Below are 23,250 nucleotides of genomic sequence, written 5' to 3'. Positions count from 1 at the left end.
CCCCTCCCCTCCCCTCCCCTCCCCTCCTCCAGCTGCCTTTGCTCCCTTTGTCTGGAGCTGGCCTGTTTCCTGAGCCTGGCCTTTGAATCGGTCTTCAGCTACGGTAGTCCAGGCCTGCACACAACACTGTCACCGGTGACCCATGGATTTTCCCTGCAAGGGACGGGGAATGCGCAGGATGGGCTTAGATGGAAGGCCAGCCCAGTGGACAAACACAAAGGGCAGAGGGATAGTCCAGAAGAGAAGCTCATGCTGCATCAGTAAAAAGGCAAAGGGATGCCTCAAGGAAGTTTTTTTTTTCTTTTAATTATGCATTTATGAAAAGAAGCTGGAGAACTGTACCATATTTACAGAGATATATAATTACATTACCATCTGAAATGTAGATGGTACCCTCATAAGCAGGATCAACATTTTATACCTGAAAAGAAAAAAAGAAAAAAGGCAGAAGCAGAAGTAAAAAATCACAAGCAGGAATGAAGAGTGACCTCCGAGCCCAGAAGCAATGGCCGAAAATGGAGTTAATTTGAATTTTTCTGTATGCTTTAATAACTGTCTCCAGGAACGAAGAAGAAAAAAAACTGCTAATAGTTTCTTAATCTGACTCAGTCATCTGTTCACCAGTTTTCCAAAATAGATACCTCTGTTAAGTCATTAAGTCTTTTCCTGATTTCGTAGATGTTTATCTTTTCTCATTCTCCTAAACTCGAACCTTATCAAGATCCTCTTTGTGAGATATTCTGTTCCTCCAGCAGTGTATAAAATGAAAAGGAGAAGTGGGGAAAATGCTTGGTAACAAAATTTTGTTTTTATTCAGTAAGACAAGACGCACACCTTTGTGTGGCTCTACATAGTCTGACAGTTTGGAAGTCATTTTGCAAAACAATGGGAATTGTTTTGAGGGTCCTTAATGTAGCTGGAGATGTCTCTAAGATGAAATTTAGCACAACCTATCTTAAGGTGCTGAGCAGCTATTGGATATTTTCCTTGTTTCTCAATTTGTTGTAGGTAAGAAAAAAATAGGGAAAAAGCAATGCAAAAATATGGTGAGGGGGGTTACTTAAAGGAAGGTATCATCTGGTCCCCTTCCACTACCCCCCCCCCAATTTCCATGAACAAGAAAGGGCAATTGAGTGATAAGAATCTGAAATAATTTAGAAATAAAAATAGATAAAAAGAATTTCATAAGAGCATATAAAATTGAAAGGTATAAATAATTTCTGCCATGGCTGGTACATGCTAATCACTTGACTCTTAACTCTGGTGCTTCTCATTCTGTTACGCATAAATATTAAAGGCTTGCCTTTAATCAGATCTTTGTGCCATTCTACTGGCCACTTTGAGAATTTTGTTAGAAGTTTGGTCTGTATTTGTAAATAACAGGCAGCTTTTGGTCTTCATTAGCAATTTATTCCATTGCACCCAGACATGTATCTATCCATAGCTTTGATTACTGATTACTGACAAACAGTATAGATCTTACTAGCCCAACATCTGCCCACTGCAGCTGAAAAAAATATCTAACTTCACAAAGGATACTGCTTGTGAATTAATTATGTGCCATTAAGTCTTAGTGACCACATAGATAGATTTTCTTCGTAATATCTATCCCTAACCTGGTCTTTCAGGTCTTCCAGTGGTGCAGCCATTGCCACTGTAACTGAGTCCATCCACCTTGCTGCTGGTCATCCTCTTTCCTTCTCCTTTCCCCAGCATTAGATCCTTCTCCAGAGAGCTAGGCCTTCACATGTGTCTGAAGTAAGATCACTTGAGCCTGGTCATTTGTGCCTCAAGTGAGAATTTTGGATTGATCTGTTCAATGATCCATTGGTTTGTTTTCTTGGCTGTTCATGGTATTCTCAGGAGTCTTCTCCAACACCAAAGTTCAAAGGCATCAATGCTTTTTCTACCCTGCTTCTTCAAAGTCCAACTTTCACTTCCATAGAGTGTCACAGGGAATACTATGGCTTGCACAATTGTGATCTTTGTAGGTACAGGTACACCTCACTTAATGACTGCCTCATTTAGCAACAATTCGAAGTTATGACAGTGCTGAAAAAATAACGTTATGACCAATGCCCTCATTTACAACCTTTGCAGCATCCCTCAGTCATGTGATCACCATTACAATCACTACGCATTGTTCCATCCCTGACCTGTTGTTCCCCCCCCCCCCGTCTTGCAGAGCAGAGAGATTGGAGAGGAAGGGGTTACAAGAGAGTAAGTAAGTATTCCTACAATGGGGAATAAACATCAAAAGGAATGCGGTGGTGCTGGCAGCCCCAAGCACATTCGGGTCTGGGACTGCAAGCATGCTATGCAAACAATCCAATGTATTCTCTCCTGTAATCTCTTCCTCTCCAATCTCTCTGCTCTGTGAGTGGGGGAGGGGGAGAAGAAAAAAATAGTCAGGCACAGGAGAGATTGCCCAGAGATCACTTTTTAAAATTATTTTTTGCCCCCTTACTTCTTAAGCAATCTCTCCGCTTTGGGGGGAAAAAAAGGGGAAAAAAACAAGCAATCTCTCCTATGCCTGACCTATTTTTTTCTCTCCCACCCTCACAGAGCAGAGAGATTGGAGAGGAAGGGCTCACAGGGGAGTAAGCAGGCACACAATGGGGAATATACCAGTCTGTTTTTGTAGCATGCTTGCAGCTCCCAGCCCCAAATGTGCTTGGGGATGCCACCACCGCTGCTTACTCTCTTGTAATCCCTTCCTGTCCAATGAATGTAAATACATTAATTCCCTTCTTGTCAATTATCCAAGCACCAAAGGGCAGGGGAGTGGGGAAAAAGGGAAGCTGAAGTAAAATTGTTAGGAGACAAACAAAAGCCAAAGGTGTGAAACTGATTACAGGTAGTCCTCACTTAACAACTATAATTGGGACCAGAATTTCTATTGCTAAGTGATGCGATCATAAAGCGCAACGTCACATGACTGCATTGCATAGCGATGGCAGTCCCGACAGTCCTGCAAGTTATAGACAGCAGCTGCAAGCCAGCTATCCCAGCACCGGGTAAGTATTCCAAAGATCTGGGGAGTAGGGAAAAGGAAGGCAAAATCATGGTCACATGATTTCCTACTTAGTGACCGCTTCACTTAACAACAGAGCTGCTGGTCCCAATTTTGGTCACTAAACAAGAACTACCTGTATAGACACATCACAGCATCTGAATATCTTTTCTAAGGCCTTCATTGCTGCTCTACCAAGTGCTAGTTTGTGGCATATTTCTTGACTGCTTATTCCTTTACTGTTGATTGTTGATCTTAAAACGCAGAAGCTATCTAACACTTCAATATTTTCATGATCAGTTCTAAGGCTGGTTGTTGTATCTGTTGTCATTTGTTTGGTCTTCTTTATATTTAATTTTAGTCCCATTTTTTCACTATGCTCTTTGACTATTATCAGAAGATCTTGCAGATCCTTTGTGTTTTCAGCTATTAGAGTAGTGTCATCAGCCTAGTGCAGGTTCTTGATGTTTCTTCCTCTAGTTTTAGAACCACACCCATCTTCTCCCAATCCAGCCTTCCTTAATATATATTCAGGATATAGGTTGAATAAATAAGGGGAGAGTATACAGCCTTGTCACACTCATTTGCCAATCTGGAGCCAGTCTGTTTTGCCATGTTCTATCCATACTGCGGCTTCCTGACCTGTATATAGGTTTTTCATGAGGACAATGAGATGTTCTGGGATTCCCATTTTTCTAAGCACATTCCACAGCTTGATGTGATCAACACAATCAAAGGCCTTTCTATAATCAATGAAGCATACACAGGTAGTCCTCAGTTAATGATGGCAATTGGGACTAGAATTTCCATTGCTAAATGATGCAGTCATAAAGTGTGACATCATGTAACTACACTGCTTAGCTGCAGCAATTCCAGCGCTTTTGGTTGTCATCGTTAAGTGAATCCCGCAATGTTGTTAAGTGTGACGTCATGTGGTCACCACTTGCAACCTCCTGCCCGCTTCCCCAATGATTTTGTTTGTCAGAATCCAGCAGTGAAGGTTGCAAATGGTGATCATGTGACTGCGGGATGCTGTGATGTCATAATTGTGAGCCAGTTGCCAAATATCTGGATCATGATCATGTAACCATGGGGACGCTGCAATGGCCAGAACTTTGAGTACCAGTTGTATGTACCATTCATTCAGCACCATCATAAGTTCAAACGGTCACTGAATGAGTGGTCATTAAGCAAGGATTAATGTATTACCTTCTTTTTGGTATTCTTTGGCTTTCTCAATTATCCAACGTGCATCAGCAATAAACTGCTTGTGAATAGCAAGGGACAATATATGAAGGAACAAAACTGTTCTAGAAAAATTGCTGCATTATTTCTTAAAATAAAAAAGTCCATTGTAGCCCTATAATCTGCAAAATCCTTTCTTTTTTTGTGATGCCTGCTTGATGCTTTTCTTACATAAGTCATACGTTTGAGTTCCATGCATCTGCCAGATGGTTGGGGCAGAATTTGTCATCATGAAAATTGTCATTTTCATTTTTGAGAGAAGGGAGAGAGAGAGAAGACTTAGGACTTACTGATTGTGATAGATTGAAACAGGTGGGGCAGTACCTGCTGATAGCCCAGGATAAGACATTGTATTAGTCTGCTGGATCTATTTCTAAAGATTAGATCATTAAATTCTCCCCAGGCAAACATATAGAATGCATTCCTCCTGTGTCGTAAATTCATTTATCAGAACGAGTTTCAGCTTCTGGTTCTGCCTTCATCATTGTTAGTGCATATTAGAATCACTGCTTCATAAATAAATACCTGTGGTGAAGCAACAGGGGAAAAATTCCACCCATTTACCACTTTGATGAGCGCTAAGCATCAGAACTCTGGCGAGTGCTCTGAAAGTGTCTGGCCATTGACATTCAGCTGCCAACATAGCTATTTTTCCATCCTTTCTAGCATCACAGCTAGCAGAGGCATACTGTGTATTTTTTCCTCAGATGCAGAGCAGTATATTTTTTTCCTCAGAAGCAGAGCTATGCCATCTAACTGGACCTGCAAGTGCATTTAAGGTATATGAAGGATTCTTTGACATGGCATAATTTTCTGTATGTTTTTATTCCCCAATCTCTGACAATCCAGTTTGAAGCCAACCAACAACCATGTTCACTTCTGCTGGCCTTGAAGTGCTGAGAAAGAGTCAGGGAATGCCATGAGCCATCCAGTTCTCCCTCCAATATGAAAACTGGGCTCAAAGAGCATCCTGTCCCTTGGCATAATAAAAATCTCATCCCTATGCAAGACAAAAGGAAAAGGAAAGAAAGTGCTAGCAGCCCACTTTTCTCCTTTCAGTACATGTTGCAGGTACAGTTGACCATTTTCAATAAACAAAACTGTTTTGGAGGGAATGAAGTTAGCCTGCTGTGAGGACGCTGTTCCTTCTGTTACAATTAAAAAGCCTCTGCTAGCTGTGATGCTAGAAGGTAGATATATGCAAAACAGAGTGGTCTGTTATGGTACATTGTGTTCTTCCCTGGAATTTTCCATTTTTCCCTCTTGAATGGGCCTGTGCAATCCTCCCAGTGGTGCTTTGCCTATTCTGTAAATGTATCTTATGGGAGAGTATCTTCCAGCTATCTTCTGGAAATAGACCCTTCATTGTACACATAGCTACTGATTGCATGGTGGCATCTTTGCAACCTGATATTTTTCATGATAGAGCTAACCCTGGTTGTGATTTGCAGTTCACACACCTCTAGGGGTGTGTGTGTGTGTGTGTGTGTGTTTGCATATGTTTGATGGGAAAGGGAATAATGGCTCACTTGAGTTCCACACATGCTGTTTATTTAAACAGAGAAAATCTAGCCAGGATTTTTTTTTGCAATGATTGTGAAACTGACTACAAGTGTTAAGAGTGTTCTTTGAGAAATTATATAAGCAGAGCAAAGCCCTTTTCTTTTTCTCATATTGTGACATTGACTAGGAAGTGAACAGAAAGATTTAGATTGAGTTGACTGATAGGGTTGTCTAAATTCCTTTCTTAGCATAGTTAAGAAAATGGGTGGTGAGAAATGCTTAATTATGGCCAGGAACTGACAGGTGTTGTGAAAGAAGAACAAAGTCAGTAGAAAACCAAATCATTCACAGGCCCCATCATTTGCAGGAAAAAGGCTAGCTTTGCTCCGGTTTCAGGCAAATAAGTGTAGAATCAGAAAAGCCTTGAAAGAAGCCAAGAATCATGGGGACAGTGCATCTGGAGTCAATCTAGAGGGTGCAAAGAGAGTATTCAGAGTGCAATTTCTACTAGATTCATTCCAACTCAGGAGAATCAATATGAGAACATTTGCATTGTTCAGTAGATTTTGGTCAGTATTCTGCACTTCCCTATCAAACATTTTCTGTCATGACCATTAATTGGCTACCCTGAAGTTTCTATAATAGAATTCTGCTTTCTTTTCACAGCCTATCGTGGGGATGTCTGGAATTCCACAGGGGCCTTCAGATGAGAAAGTAGCTGTGGTGACAGTGGATGACTGTGACACTTCAGTGGCCTTGAAATTTGGCTCTATTCTAGGAAACTATTCCTGTTCAGCTCAAGGGACACAATCAGGCACAAAGAAGTGAGAATTGTACAAGCACTATAAGTTCACCTGATGAGCTTGTAATAATAAGTACAGAATAGAGATGGGTAAAAACAGATTGACTTTACAGTAGTTATTCAGTGGGGAAATGGTTGTCAGAAAGATAAGCCATGGGGCTATAATTAACTTTGTTAATTTCCCTGGCTCAACTTCATCCTATATGAATGTGAAGTACTGTAGATTTCATTGATCATCTGCTTTAATGTGGTGCCATTTACGGAGATAGGAAGCTAGTATTTTGCCAAGTTGCATGGATGCATATGTATAAACACATAACAATCATGAGAACTAATAATATTGAATGCTCCAAACACAATTTTTCACTATTGAGCTATTAAGTTACTCTCCCTTAACCCAAGTGCCTTCCAGATGAATGAACAGACCTCAACTCCCAAATCCCAGCCAATTTGGCTATTGCTGAGAATTCTGAGAAGTGAAGACTACATACATTCAGGGCAGGACATTTAGGATGATGGTGATATGTTCCTTAGCCTTCCCCGCTATCTTCTGCTACTGCATTTTTACCTACAGGGATATGGTTATTTGCTAAAATCTCAAACTTCTACTGTAAACCTCTATTATAAATTGGCTGCATAGTGACTCTGAGATCTTAGGTCCACTCTTTTAATGTAATGTATGATTGGTGCCAGCCATAATGTCTGTTTAGGTCAGAACATCTTTCTCAGGCAGATATTTCTTTCCTTGACAGTGTTTTTCTCTTGAGTAACTCTAATTTGACTTTACAGATCCTTGGATTTGACAGGTCCCTTGTTACTGGGTGGCATTCCTGACCTTCCTGAGAGTTTCCCAGTACGGAACCGGCACTTTATAGGCTGCATGAGGGACTTCTTGATTGACAATCAAGACGTAGACCTGGCTGACTTCATTGCAAATAATGGAACTTTGCCTGGTATGATGAATTCAGAAGCTGGGGAGGAAATTGGAAGTTCACCCAGTTGGTGGGGTTTCTGTAGGTTGAAAATTGGCAAAAGGAGCACCATCCATTGAGAAGACCTTGAGCAGGCCATAGCCAGTGTCTGCAGTATAACAGATCCATAGGAATGGATTTCAGTCATGACTTAGCTCTTCATTACTCTTAGTAGCAAATTCAGCAATGCCTTCCTAATCCCTGGGGAATCTTCTTCTGCTACTATTCTTTGCAGTGCATTCTTATATTATATCTTACTTACATCTTTCAGGTTGCTCTGCCAAGAAGAATGTTTGTGACAGCAACACATGTCATAATGGTGGAACTTGTGTCAACCAGTGGAACACTTTCAGCTGTGAATGCCCTCTGGGTTTTGGAGGCAAGGACTGCAAGCAAGGTAAAAGATGGTAGCTGCTAAGGAAGGGGGCTTTTGGGGAATGACATCTGTGCTAATTGCCAGGAACTATATCAGGAAGTTACACCTGATCTGCCTAGCTCCAAGGAAACAGAAAATATACACTAATTATTAGAAGCAATAGAAGAAAAAGTGGGAATTCTAGTGTCCAGAAATTCTTGGACTGGGACCTATAGTACTAATAAGTATATATGTGAGAATAAGAGATGCTGACACATTCTTGCAGATGTCTGGGGACCGGGGATCTAAGTAAAAAAAAGCTGTTGTTTACTTAGCTTCAGAATACAATTCTCTTAAATACTGTGTCTTCTAAAGTGGTTGTATCATCTAGTACAAGTTGTCAAAAATGGTATGAGTACAGAAGCAGTGTTTCAGACCCTTCTTTAGGGTGTCTGGCATTGATTATAACAAGGAGTGAAAAAAAACAGGACAAAAATAATAAGAAAATACAAAAATAAATAAATCTAATTATAACAGTTACCCAGATTCAATCAGAACCAGAGCCACAATGAAATAAAATGGTCTTAAGTGACTTGTGGAATGAAAAAAAGGAAAAGGCCAAGTATACCTCCACATGGAGCATGATCCAAACAATGGGGGTGACCACAGAGGAAGCTTTAGTCTCACCCATATCCCATACACTTCACAAGATGAGGGTAGTCTTAATAGAGCCTTCCTTGATATTTGGACAGGATGGGCAGAATCAATTCTGACAAGACAGTGCATGATATGTCCTGATGCTATACCATATAGAGCTCTATAGGTGGTAATTAACACTTTAATTGGACCTAAAAGCCTAAAATCAGTCAGTGCAATCTTACTCTGCAGCAGTTGGGTTGTCCTGACACCTGTCTGGCCACCTCATTCTGTACCAGCTGCAACTTCTGAGTCATCTCCAAAGGGAATTCTGCATAGAATGCAAGTGGTGGTCAGGAGGCATGGTTCCATTGTAAGGACATCCTGGTCCAGGTAGGATCATAACTAGGATACCAGACAGAGCTAGGCAAAGCCCCCCTTGGCCATGGCTTCCACCTATTGTTTGAACTGGAGCCACAAGTTCAGAAGGACTCCTAATCACAAACCAGCTCTTTTGGAGGGAGTGAAACCCCATAAAGAGTAAATTTTGGGAATAGTGTTTCTGGAATGTCCAGATGTTTATTAACATACAACAACTCCATCAAGCTAATACTTAATCTGAGCATATCTTGCTCCATCTAGTGCCTAACAGCACAGGTTCAGGACTTCCATGGCATCTGTGGTGGTGACATACAACTGGTTGTCAAACACATGTGGGTGACATCCAACCTAAACCAACTGATGACCTCTCCCAAGGTTTCATATACATGTTAAATAATATAGGGAGAGCACAAAGCTCCGTGGTACCACGTATTAGAGCAACCAAGGGTTTGAATGCTACCCCTTCATGATAGTCAACTAGAACCATTTGTTTAGGTAGGAGTGAAACCATGGTGCTCCCCACTTCTACCCCTTGCAAGCAGTCCAAAAGAGTGCTGTGCTTGATGGTGTTGAATGCCACTGAAAGATCTAATAGACCCAAAGAGACTGCACTCCATCTATCCAGGTTTCTAAAAAAGGGGTAATCTTCTAAAGGATTTAGTGCCATTTCTTTCCCATGCCTGAGCCTGAATCCTGACTGGATGAGATCCACATAATCCATTTCCCCTAGGATGTTTTGTAATTGGGTCCTCACCTCCTTCTCAACATCCTTCCCCATGTTAATAAATATAAATGTTGATAATTATAAAGTGAGTATATTGGTTCTCACATTTTCAGCAGCCAAGAAACCAATTTAGGAAGCTCTAGCAGTCTAGCAGAAACTGAGTAAATCATCTTAAATCTTTTAAAACAAAACCACAAAAAAGGATATAAAAATTATCCCTCTCTCTCTCTTTTTACTATATGTAAATAAGTATACACACACACACACACACACACACACACACACTGTAGAAGCCAATGGCAAGCCAGTTCTATATAGTTGCCAAAAATTCTAATATGGACACCACCAGAAGGCTTCTTTATTGGAATGGGATCAGACGCACTCATTTGGCAACTCCAGCCTATGCAAGGGTGGTCTGGTCCCTCCTATGTCCATTTGTATGGCAAGAAAATGCAGAGAAAGAATAGACCCACAAGCTTCCCTATCTAGTGTGTAACAATAATGCAGAATTCTCCCCTGCTTCTCCATACTTACTTTTTAAGGAAAGTTTTTTTTAACTGTCATCAGATCATTGTTTAGGATTTGGGTGGAGTTGCTGTATCAGAATACATACAAAATGCTGAAGAATGTGATAAAACTTTCAAAATGCTATTTTTAAAAATTAATATTGTGAGTATATAGGAAGAGTCCATCTACTCCAGCATCAGTCAGAAGCCTATCTGGTGTATCAGCTTGTTCCCACAGTGGCCAGAATCCAGTGGGAAACTCAGAAGGATACGAACACAATAGCATTCTCCTCTCATATTGCCCAGCAATGGCCATTGAGAGGCATGTAGCTTCTTATAAGTACTCATGATAATTGTTCCATTTTTTTTTTAAATGTCTTGACTCTATATTCTCAGTTCTCTCTATAATCATGAGGAATAGAAATTTGGGAAGAGAATTCCAAACCTTAGTTACAAAATTTAATGGCTGCACAAATATGCATTGGAAAATAAGAGCTATATTTTGTTGTCATCCATGTGGTAGGTTTTAAATGGAAATCCTTGGAGTACACACATACTAGACTCGTATTCTAGCAGTATATATATGTGAGCTCTGGTATGCAATGTTTTATACACTTGTTGTACTGCTTTTTTTCCTCTGTGAAGAAATGGCAAGTCCTCAGCGTTTCTTGGGCAACAGTATGGTGACTTGGAATAATTTGGCATTGGTCATCACACTTCCATGGCACATTGGACTTATGTTTCGTACTAGGCAGAGCAGTGGTGTCCTCCTCCGTGCTGCAGCTGGGCAGCATTCTACAATCACACTTTGGGTGAGTGGGCAGCACTTTACTATTCTCTTGCCTAGGGAAGGCCACTTTGTGTTGCAACAAGGGTAGGCATCTTGCATGGGTGCAGCCTCCTAGCATTCTGAAGATTATCCCACCAAAATTCATTGGTAAAATATCTATATTCTGGAGCACCATTTCAGGTGATGGGGGGAGGGAGATTTTAAAAGGTGGAGAAGGGTGTAGTTTGCTCCCAGAGGCCTCCCATTCTGTCCGCAGTGGCTGCAAATCCAAAAGGGAGCTGTCTCCTCCACGCACGTATTAAGAGTAGGAATGGAGAATTGGAACTGTGTACTTCCTAGAGGCCTCCTGCTCTGCTCAAGCAGTGCAGAGATTGGTGAGATGTGGGTTGTAGATCCCTTGCATCATCAGAAGCCTCATGACTTTCTTTGATGCTATGTACTTGTTTCATTATTCTCAAGCCCCCTTTAATGGGCATAGATGGATGGTGCCCTCAGCAGTGAAAACTTGATTCAAAACTAAATTCATTCTGTTCTTATCTCTTTGCTCAGTTAAGTGAAGGCACAGTGCTGATGACTGTGTACCGAGCCAACAGCCAGATTTCAGCATTAAGACTACATCAGGTGAAAGTGAATGATGGTGACTGGCATCACCTACAATTGGAGCTGCATAGCAGCTGGGACAATCCGGAAGCCCAATGCTTAGCCATAATGGCCTTTGACTATGGTTTGCACCAGGTACAGTGAGCACTAGGACTCAATTAATCTCAATGGTCAACTAATGGCTGAATCTTTTGGCATTCATGGAACACTACTCTGTATATTTCTGAAGCTTGAACGTAACACTTGTAACAGAATTCAGTCCAGTGAAACTAAAGCTATCTGTGGAATAGATCTAAATTGATTCCCAGTATTCTAATACACTTCGTCACTTATCTCCTTGACTATCCTATCACTTAGGCTTCTTTTTCTCTAGAAGTTGATTTATAGTTAATTAATTCTATAAAATTCTTCAGTATCAATCTACAGGTATCAGCTTCCGTATCTATCTACAGCTATCTTAATAATTAATTTCAGCCCACCTCTTCTTGGCTTTCACAACTGTCCTGGTGTTTTATAACATCTGATCTATATTATACCAAATATGTATTGTGATCCTATCAAGAAATTAAGGAAAAATTATGTTTGCTTGGTCTGCCTATCCTCCAGGTGGTGGCCAACATTAGTAGTGAACTTCATGGACTAAAAATGCGGAATCTGAGTATTGGTGCTGTCCTGGGGGAGAAGGGAGACCTGCAGCATGGCTTCCGTGGCTGCATGCAGGTAAGGGGGCAAAGAACACACCTTGATGGCCCTTTCTGGATGCTATTGGGCCATACCATGATGGACACATCAGGTCCAGGCTCTGTCACTTCTTTCAGCTCCTCTTTCTTTAGTGCTTTTTACATAGATGATATATCTTTCAGCAGTTGATTAGACCATATCACTTTTAAGCAAATTTATATCCTTGGGAAATTATGTAACTGGTAGCGATTGTTGTGGTGTATGTAACAATATATTTTTACATATAATAAATTAGAAGCAGCTGTCTAATCTCCAGCAACCAGAGCTGTGAATTGATGAGACGGTCTCATTCTGTAGCCAGATTTTGCTAGAAAATTCGATAAAGCAGGCACACTTCTAGGTCCTAAGTCATGCCTACATTATGCAGGTTTCATTCTTTTTTTACCCTGAGAGGAAAGGAGATATGACAGGTAACTCCTGCTTAAACAGGAACACCAACACGTACAGTAGTACACAATTCACAGTTCTATACCAGCACTGTTTTTCACTTTTCCCACTTACTAGTCATGCTGGCTCTGTATTTCCTGTTTATGGATGTGGGCTGGGTATATCGCATGCTAAGTTTGATTAATACTGGAACTAACTGTATTTATGCAGATCTGTCAAGTATAAACTCTCAGTTTATTTTAGGCAATGCAGCACCATCTAGGGGCTATAGGTCTCAGGTCTCATATTTGGCTTATTTATTTAAAGATGTTTATATTCTGCTTTTGGGGTGCTAAAAGGCAGTTGGTTTAAATAGCAGGCTGCAAATTTTGTTCCCTATGAACAGAACCAAGAAATGACTGTGCACAAGAATAATCTGCCTTTCTAAGAGCTGATCCTCTCCTTCCTTGTTTTTTGTTTGGATCCCACAGGGTATAAGGATGGGTGAGACATCAGCCGGTGGTATTGCCTTGAATGTAAACCAGGCTGAGAAAGTGAATGTGGAGCAAGGCTGCAGTATCCCAGACCCTTGTGATTCCAACCCCTGTCCTCTCAATAGCTACTGCAATGATGATTGGGACAGTTACTCATGCAGTTGTGATCCAGGTCAGTGGGAGGGACAGTGCGATTATAATGGTAGATGAATAGATGGACAACTCCACATCACCGTTCTTAGCTGCCCAGAATTGTGTGCCACAAGATGGGCGGCCATATAAATCAATATAATATAATATAATATAATATAATATAATATAATATAATATAATATAATATAATATAATATAATATAATATAATATAATATAATATAATATAATAAAATATAATAAATTCCTCTAAAACAGCTCTAGCTATGCTGCCTAGGGTTTAGGTGGCTGTAGTCCAATATATCTGGAGGGCATCAAACATTTGTTGTATATGATATGTGATGGGCTTAGCTGTTGTTGATGGTACCTGCGTGGCACTCAGAGCTTTTTTTTACTTGTATAATAGCTGAGTCAGAGCTTGAAATAGTGCTGTTAAAGCTTTGATACAAAGCTCTGATATTTTATCATGATTCACTCTGATTAAACTTGATTTGATGGAAAGATATGTTATAAATATGCTTTGACTATTCTTTCTTACTGTACTTTATTTGTACAATATATACTGACTTTTTGTGCTCCCTGCTTTAATTCCATGTAGTTTGTTATTGACAGCTTCCATAACTAAATAAGTAATATACACCAAAATCAAGATTATTACCTTGCATAATTATTGAAATAACATGGATTATATTTAAACTCTTCACGGTATTAATATTTGGGTATTGCAGCTGATTAGGATATTATACAAAACATAAAAACCACCGGTTTAAACATGTATTTTTTTATTATTATTATTATTTATTATTATTACTTAAGATAGAAGTTGAGCCAGAAGCCAATGTTCTTACCAGGGATTGTGTATTTTTTATTTTTTTTTAGCCAGTTTCAGCTTTACATTCATTGTTTGACTAAAAAGTGAAAGCAGAAGTAGGTAGCTGAGTAAGCAGAAAGATCTCTGTAGCCGAGCAGGACTTCGTGCAGTCCCGGCAGGACAGGCTTCCTGCTGATTTCCGTCTTTCCAGCTGCACCTGTCCCATGCAGTTCTTTTGCTTGGTTGTGATTTGAGGAATGATTGTCACTCGGGTCTCTTGCCTGGCTGGGATATTGTTTAGTCTCAGGTTGGAGGTTATTGCCAGAATTACACCTTGAATTCTTCCTGTGGTGTTCAGGTTACTATGGAGACAGCTGTGCCAACGCCTGTTCCCTTAACCCTTGTGAGCATCAAGCCATCTGTGTCCGCAAGCCCAGCTCATCCCATGGCTACACCTGTGAGTGTCCTGACAGCTACTTTGGGCCATACTGCGAGAACAAGTGAGTCCGTGAAAGGGCACTTACGCGTGTTGCTATGTGCCCAGAAGTGTGTGTGTGTGCTTTTCAGTATATGTAGAACTGACACGTGGAAGTACTGAATGGTTATCGCAGTTATCGATAGAAACATTAGGCATTTGCATCTGGGTGTGAATGTCTAAAGGAAAGGTCAACCCAAATGAGTGTAGCAATAATTCATGTATAGGAAAGGCATGAATACAGTGACGATGGCTTGCGTATGAGCGTATACAGTGTATACACATAACTAAGGTGCTGTGATTGGTGTATATGTGCATGCCAGGCCAGGAGATTACTTTAGATAATGTGATTAGAACAATAACAAACCAACACAACAAACATGTGGAAGTCCTAAAAAAAATCCGGATGCATCTTTAGTTATCGCCTCTTTACTGAAAGCTTGTAAATTATGACAGCCATCACCTACACAGGAATGGAAGATATTAGAAAAGGCAATACCATAATTCGTAATGATGAAGTTTGTTTATTTCTGTCACATTTAGCTTTTACTATTTTAGTTGTTTGCTATAGTCTTCTACTATGTTTGAAAGGTGCTTATAACGGACCCTGTTTTTTCTTTGTTAGGTTAGCTCAGCCCTGTCCACGGGGATGGTGGGGACATCCTATATGTGGACCCTGCAACTGTGATGTTGGCAAAGGATTTGACCCTGACTGCAACAAAACTAATGGAGAGTGCCGCTGCAAGGTGAGATTTGGATTATTTATCTTGCTGAGGATAGAAACGTACAATCTGGAATTTAAAGAATAATCAAAGAGGGTGCAGAATAATTGATAAAATAGTTGCTGTGCCTGTGTTGATATTTTGCTGCTAGTCGTCTTGTTTTAGTAGATTGACTTTTAAACATTCTGTCTTCAATGGCTTTAACAAATGAATTTGTCTGCTGAGGAAAATTATGACAAACCAGACAAATCTGGACATCTTGGTGTATACTCTGTGTAAGGAGGCATTGGCCAGACTCAATGCCCTGCTTGAATTCAGGAAGTTTGTCTTATCATATACCTTCTTGCCTTCCAAACATTGCTATAACTTCCAGCAATATCAACCAGCATGAAAACTGTAGTTCAACAAAATCTAGAAGGCCGCTGGTTTCTCAACTGTATGGTAAGGGAAGGGCAATTGTGGTAATCAGCTCCCCTGCTGGGAAATGTATCCAGCATAAAGTAAATGTTCACTGAAGAATTCTAATAACCTTCCAGTGAAATCCATGGTTCCCTTGAATATAGTTTGAAAGCAACTAGTTTAAGAGAGAATATACTCTAATCCAGTCTTTCACATTTTGATAACCTCCAGATGTGTTGTAACTCCCATAACACATCCAACTTGAGGGAGCCGGTGGTAAATGAACAGGAACAAATGGAATGCTTCCTTTTCTTCCTGTGTAGTTTGGGATTGGCTGAGTTAAATTGCTAACTACCAGTCCTTGATGTGGCAGAAAACAATATCAGCATAATATTTTATATCCTTGCAAGTAATCCCTATCCCTTCACAGTAGGTGCATTTTGATAAATGGCTAGATCAGCAAGATTAGCCCTCTCTCAACACTTGCTCAGGTTTTGTATAAATGTTGCTGAACATGGGTTTCATGCTGTTCCATAAGAGCATTACCTGTGTTTCAAAATAGTTCAAACAACTGGTTGTCTCTCTCTCACTTGCCCATGCTCCCCTGTCCCCCACTAGTTAGGTGCTCTTCTGCTGTTCCAGGATGAATACAATGAGTTTGTATATGCACCAGTATAAAACAATCAATAATTACTACATCCCCTGAGGGTATTACCTGACCACCCTAAGAGAATGTTTGGTGAAGCACATTAGATTGTATCCACAGTAAATTGCTATAGCTAACTGTCTGCTTAAGAGGGAAGACACTAATTTTAAACTGGAGCAGCAAAGGATTACTTAGGAGAGGGTTGTGGATGAGATGAAGGCAACATTAAGAGGACATGGCAGAAAAACATGTTGCTGGGACGTGTTTATGCCATGACTAGGTGCAAGTGGGGAAAGTTGCTTAGAGGAAGTATTTTGCTTCTTTCCAACTATTAATTTGCTATGTTCCCCAGACCAAGAATTATTATGTTATTTTTAATTATGCTGTTTCGTTTGTTTGTTTTTATATATTCTTTTGATATTTATATTTTATGTGAGTCATCTTCAACTTGAGGAATTTGGCAAGATACAAATTAAATTAATAATGGTTCGACGTCTTTGTGATTAGTTTTAATAATCCGTATTTGGAAAACACAGTCTGAAATTTGTTTGATTCTAGTGATAATTAATATTAGCCAGTTTCTCCCTCCAGATGACATAATTAATGGAAACCAAACACTTCTGAATTGTTACCAACAGTGCAGAAAGGTTAAGGAAAAGAATGTGCTGGTACTTGTTTCTTCTCATAAACAACATGCTTAATCATTGCTTGGTATGACATGTGCATACGGCCACTCAAGATAATATGGAATTGGACTTGACATGTTTGATAGAAATCATGATAGTATCTTGGGAATTTCTGTCCTTTTTGAGTATGCAGGTGAATTGCTGAAAGTTTAATAGGAAATAACATTTCTGGTAAAGGTCTTGGATTGGCCAAGAGGTATATATGCTTCTTATAACAAATAAAAAACCATCAGAATTTAAATCTCCCTCTGCTGTTCTACAGGAAAACCACTACCGTCCAGCAGACAGTGCCTCCTGTTTCCTCTGTGACTGCTACCATACCGGCTCATTGTCTCGCACCTGTGAGCCTGAGACTGGGCAGTGCTCTTGCAAGCCAGGTGTCATTGGCCGCCGCTGTGACCGCTGTGACAATCCTTTTGCAGAAGTTACCATCAGTGGCTGCGAAGGTTAGAAATATTCCATGGGCAGGAAGCACTTCAGATTAGGTCAAATTTGTCTACTGCAGGTTGCAGCCTTAAATGATCCCAAAGAATTGAGCAGAGTTAAACTTGATTAGGACTTGGATTATAAGACACCAGGAAATCCTAGCAATAGGTAGATTACCTTCCCATTTATTTTAGATACATTTACTGAAAAGAGCACGCTGAGTTTACATAGAGCAAATAACTATTCACGTACTCTTTCTTTTTTCTTGCAGTGAATTACGATAGTTGCCCACGTGCCATTGAAGCTAATATTTGGTGGCCACGCACCCGCTTTGGCTTACCTGCAGCTGCATCTTGCCCCCGGGGATCTGTAGGTAATGAAACATCTTTAAGAATTCAGTCATGTACATATAATAATCAGTTGAATTATTAAATGGTCTTTGGATGCTTCCAGACAAAGGTTTTCTTTAGTTACCCTGCCCTGTTGACGACATTTTATGGATGGTCAAAGGAAGTAGTCTTCCTCAAATAGTCATCCCATGGTTTCCTAGCCCTCATCACCAAAAACTCTGTTGTGGAGTAAACAATGCAGTAACTATGCAATATATGTTGATGTGCAGTTTTTTCTCTCTGCTTGGAAGCACTTTTTGTGTGAGCCAAACACTCCTCTTAGCACCACAGAAATCTGATTTGCTTCTGGAAATGAATGTCCCACATTATAAAAAGCAAAAGCAAACAGAATCCCATTCTTCTCTCTATTTGAGAGACATGTGTTTAAAGGTTGAATGTTTTAACCTCCAATAACAGAAAAAACAAAACTTGAGCAAGCTAATATTTTTATTTTATTTTATTTATTAAGTTTCTCCCCACCCATGTCCCCCCAATGAGGGACTCTGGGCGGTTCACACAAACCATTACAACCATAAATACATATAAATACATAAAACATAAAAATTTAAAAACATTACCAAAAAAGAGAAAAAGAGTCCAAGAAGATGATGAAGGATCTGGGGCTGAAGACAGCAAGCCTCTATGGGGCTAGCCATCCCCACACTTGAAGTATTCCTTCCCCACCCCAGGCCAAGTGACAGAACCAGGTCTTCAAAGCCCTCCGGAAGGCCAGGAGTGAGGGAGCCAATCTCACCTCTGGGGGCAGAATATTCCAGAGAGCGGGGGCTACTGTAGAAAAGGCCCGCCTTTGACCCCGCTAATCGAAGTTCTCTTACTGCAGTGGTCCGAAGCATGTCCTCTCTGTGTGATTGAGTGGGATGGGTTGAAGTATATTGTGGCATTTGGTTTTGTGGGGCAAGTTTCATGTTGTCAGGTCCCTTTCCCACAAATGATCTCTTTTTGCTCCACAGGTACTGCTGTACGGCACTGTGATGAACACAAGGGCTGGCTGGCACCCAATCTCTTCAACTGCACCTCACTGACTTTTGCTGTTCTCAAGGGTTTTGTAAGTGCTTTTCTTACATTTTCCTGTTCCCAGAGAAAAGCCAAGAATCTATGGATTTACTCCCTTCTATGTGTGTATGAATGCAAACGTGTAGTTTCTTTAGTTTTATTTCACCAAAATTCTCCAAAGCAAAGGCTGTTAGATACAGCTCTTTATTCTCACTAGACTTGGTTTCATTCATAGAATCCCCAGTCCTGCCTATTACCATCCCTTGACTATAAGCCAAGGAGGAGGAGGTGCTGACACTCTTTGTAAGCTGCTTCACAATGAACTTGTGGTCACTGGGCCTGTATTCAGGCTTCATTGTAAGAAGAGAAATACAGCAGCTTTCTCAGGACCACTTCCTCTTATTGCCTGGATTGATTGAATGGGATGGCAATATGAATTGTCTTTTAACAAAGAAGTACATGTAGACCTAGCTTACCAACTGCCTTGTACAGCAACCATTTGAAGTTACAATGATGCTGAAAAAATAATTTTGCGACCAAGGCTCACATTTACAACCTTCACAGCATCTCCTCTCAGTCACATGTTCACTGTTACAGTGAATTAGTATGCATTGTCCTATGCCTAGCCCATTTTTTTCTTTTTTCCCCTCACAGAGCAGAGAGATTGCTTAAACAAGTGATTTCTTCATGAGTTGCTTTTCTCTAGGTGTTGGCAATTGCTGCCTGTAACTGACAAGATTTTAATCACTTTTACTTTTGGCCTTTCACCTGGTATAACCCTCACATTTCCAGGTTACGTTTTAGCCCTAGGACTATAACGTGAAAGAAGGGATTTTCAGAGTACTAAATTCTGTGATGAGTATTAAATTCAGCATTAGAATGTTTTGATTGGAATTGCTTAGGAAAAGTTTTGGTTCCATCTCTGACTGTGTCTTAGCAAACCTGTGGCAAGACAAAAGCTGCAATTGAGCTATCAACCAGCTGTGTTTCGTTAATTTACCTTGTTTCATTGAAGCACCTTGTGCAGAATATCTTAATCTTTCCTGTGAAACAGGCAGAGAGATTGTTGCAGAATGAGTCAGTTTTGGATACAGAGCAGTCTCAGCGGGTGGCTCTCCAGCTTCGCAATGCTACACAGAACACTGAGAGCTTCTTTGGTAGTGACGTCAAAGTGGCTTTTCAGCTCTTAGCCCAGCTCCTGAAGCATGAAAGCAACCAAGAAGGCTTTGGCTTGGCTGCTACCCAGGATGTTCATTTCACTGAGGTAAGCCCATGGGCTCAGGTTCATATGAAATGGAAACTCTGAGAGCAGAGCACACTTTTGAAGCAGGCAAGCAGGTTTGGTACCAGGGCACAAAACAGGTTTCTTTGGCAATATCAGAAGTTGATCTGATCTGATGGTACTAAGCTGGTCTGCTCTTGGAGCATGGGGTACCTTATGTGGCTTAGTGGAAGAGAAGTGGTAATCATCCTGTTGCATCTCTCAAGAAAAGCAAGTTGTTTGGTGCTTCCACTGATGGGCCTCAGGGAAGAACAAATCTTCAGTTCAGTTCAGCTGGGCATTGTAGAAGGAATGACAACTGGCAAATTATGCTTCATCCTAAATGATTAGGACTAAGAATCTCACTGGCAGGGGCATGCTACAGAACAGTGCCCTATAGACCCAAGCCTAAGTCAGTTCGCCAGTGAAGATTATTTTCTTAATAAATGTGGATTGATAAAGGCACACATATTGAAGGCATCAAGGCAACAGCTGTTCCGTGCAAGAAAATGTCAGCAATGAATATCCTTTTGCCATAGATGCCTGCAACTCTTTGGCCTTCCTGTAAATACAACAGAATTCCAGTCTTGCCTCTTGAAGCAAGCTGTTACTTAGATTTGACATCAGAGGCTACTCCTAGCTGGCTCAGAATATTCTTTTTTCTGTCCTACAGAATTTGCTTAAGGTAGGCAGTGCTCTACTGGACAACAGCAACAAGCGTCACTGGGAACTGATCCAACAGACAGAGGGTGGCACAGCACAGCTGCTCAAGCACTTTGAGGATTATGCCAGCACTCTGGCCCAGAACATGCGCAAGACATACTTGAACCCATTCACCATCATCACACCCAACATTGGTGAGAACATGATAATAATAATAAGTTTCCTAATTAACAAGATAGCAGTTCCTCAATTCTATGCATTTCAGATAACTATACTTACAGTACATTAATCTGCATGTGAATAAAAACAATAGTAAATGGAACAGGTATGCTGTGCTTGTATGCAGCTGAAGCACACGTATTTGTTTTGTGGCAGGCTCCAGCCTGGAAGAGGCATTATTTTGTAAGTTTGGGAGTAAGAGGGCTATTTCTTCTAAAATGATGCTTGCTACCAGTTTTTGTCAGTTCTTGTATTTAAATAGGCAACAGTAATTTGCTCTAAATGCTACTTTGATTAAGAAATCAAGATAGAAATACATATTTATTTATCAAAAGGATTTATCCTTTTTTATATATTTATCAAAAGGATAATTTTATTTGTCAAAATTTATCAAAAGGATTTAAATGAAGTAATATAATCAATTATTTAACTAAATATTGAAGACCGAACTGTCCTGCTTTTTCTTAAGTTACTACAGCTCTTTTCTTATGATATCTCCATAAATGTCCAATAACTCTAAGGTATGCATAGAATATTATCTGCATATTCATGATAGGGAGCTGAAATGGATTTTCTTAATTTCACTTAGTTATCATCGTCTAAGGTATGGGCCAGTGATTCTCCCATTCACAGATCGTATTAGCATGACTAAGTGAACATAAGTGGGCTGTAAGACTGTGTTACCTGTACTGTCAGGCACAGCACCTCCAGGAACTAGGGTTAGAATATACTGGTGATGGCATTGCATAACGTGGCCTCATAATTCGTTCACGAGTTTATTGAACATAGTAATTAAATAACAACAGCAACAATAAAATAATTAATTATTATTATGAGTATCTTCCCCCACCCTGTGCAAAAATATTTTACTGAACCACTTGGTGATGAGTGGGCATGTTCTGCAAATAATGCTTTATTTTTTGCCTTTATGAGATGGTTTGAAAACGTGTGTGTGTGTGTGTGTGTGTGTGTGTGTGTGTGTGTGTTGCTTCGGTCTGGACATAGAGTTAGCATTTATGACAGTATGTGGAGATAAGTGAAAGGGACATAGATGCCCACTTAAGAACTTCCAAGTCAGAATTAAGGATTTATAAGTAAAACAGTGCAGCTGTACACTGGCATTCAGTTGGCTTGATGCCTAATGAGTGTGTTTATGTGTGGGTCTCAGTCTATCTGTGTCTTATATTGGCAGTTATTTCTGTGGTGAGGCTAGAGAAGATGAACTTTGCTGGTGCCAAATTGCCCCACTATGAGACGCTCCGCGGTGAGAAACCTGCAGACATAGAAACTACTGTCATCCTACCTGAAAGTGTATTCAAGGCTCCAGAAGGCAAACGTGAGTTGTGGACGTGGGGGTAAAAATTCCTGGTATTCGAAAAGATGCTATTGATACAATCCCTCTTTAGCAGTACATCCTTTTTTACTGTCCCAGATCTTTTATCTGGGGCATGAGCAATAGAGAAGCATTACCACATAAACATAATTTATAATCCCCTGAATATTGGTCAGAATTCATAATGTTGGACTGATTAGATCTCTCTTTTTTTTTTTTTTTGCCAGTTAGCCTTTTCCTGAAGCCTTACTATATGGCACTTCCCAAGCCCTTAAGTGACTGGGTTTATTCAGTAAGCTAAGCCATAGGGTACTTACCATGATTTATTGAATACAGCAGAATTGGCAGTACACTAAAATAAATTACATTATGGCTTAATGCAACGTGGAAACCCATCCATTCTATCCTTACCACCTTGTGTTCTGACAAATAAGCTGTGTGTGTGTTACTTAACAACATAGGGATTTATTTTGGGGCTTTGTGGCTGGCTGCAGGAATGCTTTGGATGGTCAGTGCAATTCAGTACTGAATGCCATGATCAAGACTAAAACACACACACAGAGGAGTTTCTATTATTTTTCCTCATATATTCTTTTCATAATAAAAAGCAATCAGTTGAAAACTGGAATGGAAAATAGAGACCAATAGAAGGAAGTCTTGTTAATATTTCCTTTTCTGTTATACAGTATGCCAGTTTCAAAAATTCTCTTATTTTCTCTGTATGAGGGAATGAGAAGAGGAAATGTTTGTCATAAGGGAAAGCTTCAGGCCCTGACAAATAGGGCCAGGGATGTTATCAAAATAGCCAGTCTGAAAAGAACAGTAGTAGGAATAGCATGGTAGATCAGAGTGATGTCAGAAGTAGTTTAAGATTTTCTGTGTTGGGCCAGGCAAGAAAGGGCCAAGGCAAGGCAAGAGAAATGAAGT

General features: G+C 40.2%; 1 protein-coding gene across 1 annotated transcript in view; it reads left to right on the top strand.

The window, feature by feature from the left end:
- CELSR2 (cadherin EGF LAG seven-pass G-type receptor 2) overlaps positions 1-23,250 on the top strand; it is a 99,094-nt gene that overhangs the window by 55,295 nt on the left and 20,549 nt on the right. Inside the window, exons 6-20 of the mRNA XM_088153475.1 lie at positions 6,428-6,585; positions 7,353-7,516; positions 7,806-7,931; positions 10,782-10,948; positions 11,476-11,661; positions 12,133-12,246; positions 13,125-13,299; positions 14,449-14,590; positions 15,191-15,311; positions 17,281-17,464; positions 17,716-17,817; positions 18,805-18,899; positions 19,902-20,111; positions 20,782-20,965; positions 22,183-22,326. Of these exons, the coding sequence (XP_088009601.1) occupies positions 6,428-6,585; positions 7,353-7,516; positions 7,806-7,931; positions 10,782-10,948; positions 11,476-11,661; positions 12,133-12,246; positions 13,125-13,299; positions 14,449-14,590; positions 15,191-15,311; positions 17,281-17,464; positions 17,716-17,817; positions 18,805-18,899; positions 19,902-20,111; positions 20,782-20,965; positions 22,183-22,326 (2,272 nt within the window). The remainder of the gene's footprint in view (positions 1-6,427; positions 6,586-7,352; positions 7,517-7,805; positions 7,932-10,781; positions 10,949-11,475; positions 11,662-12,132; positions 12,247-13,124; positions 13,300-14,448; positions 14,591-15,190; positions 15,312-17,280; positions 17,465-17,715; positions 17,818-18,804; positions 18,900-19,901; positions 20,112-20,781; positions 20,966-22,182; positions 22,327-23,250) is intronic.

This window comes from Python bivittatus, unplaced genomic scaffold (assembly GCF_059951505.1).
Source record: "Python bivittatus isolate LINGU-HERP-01145 unplaced genomic scaffold, Pbiv_v1 ctg000700_np1212, whole genome shotgun sequence".
Lineage (NCBI taxonomy): Eukaryota > Metazoa > Chordata > Lepidosauria > Squamata > Pythonidae > Python > Python bivittatus.
This window is presented reverse-complemented; position numbering and strand designations above follow the sequence as displayed.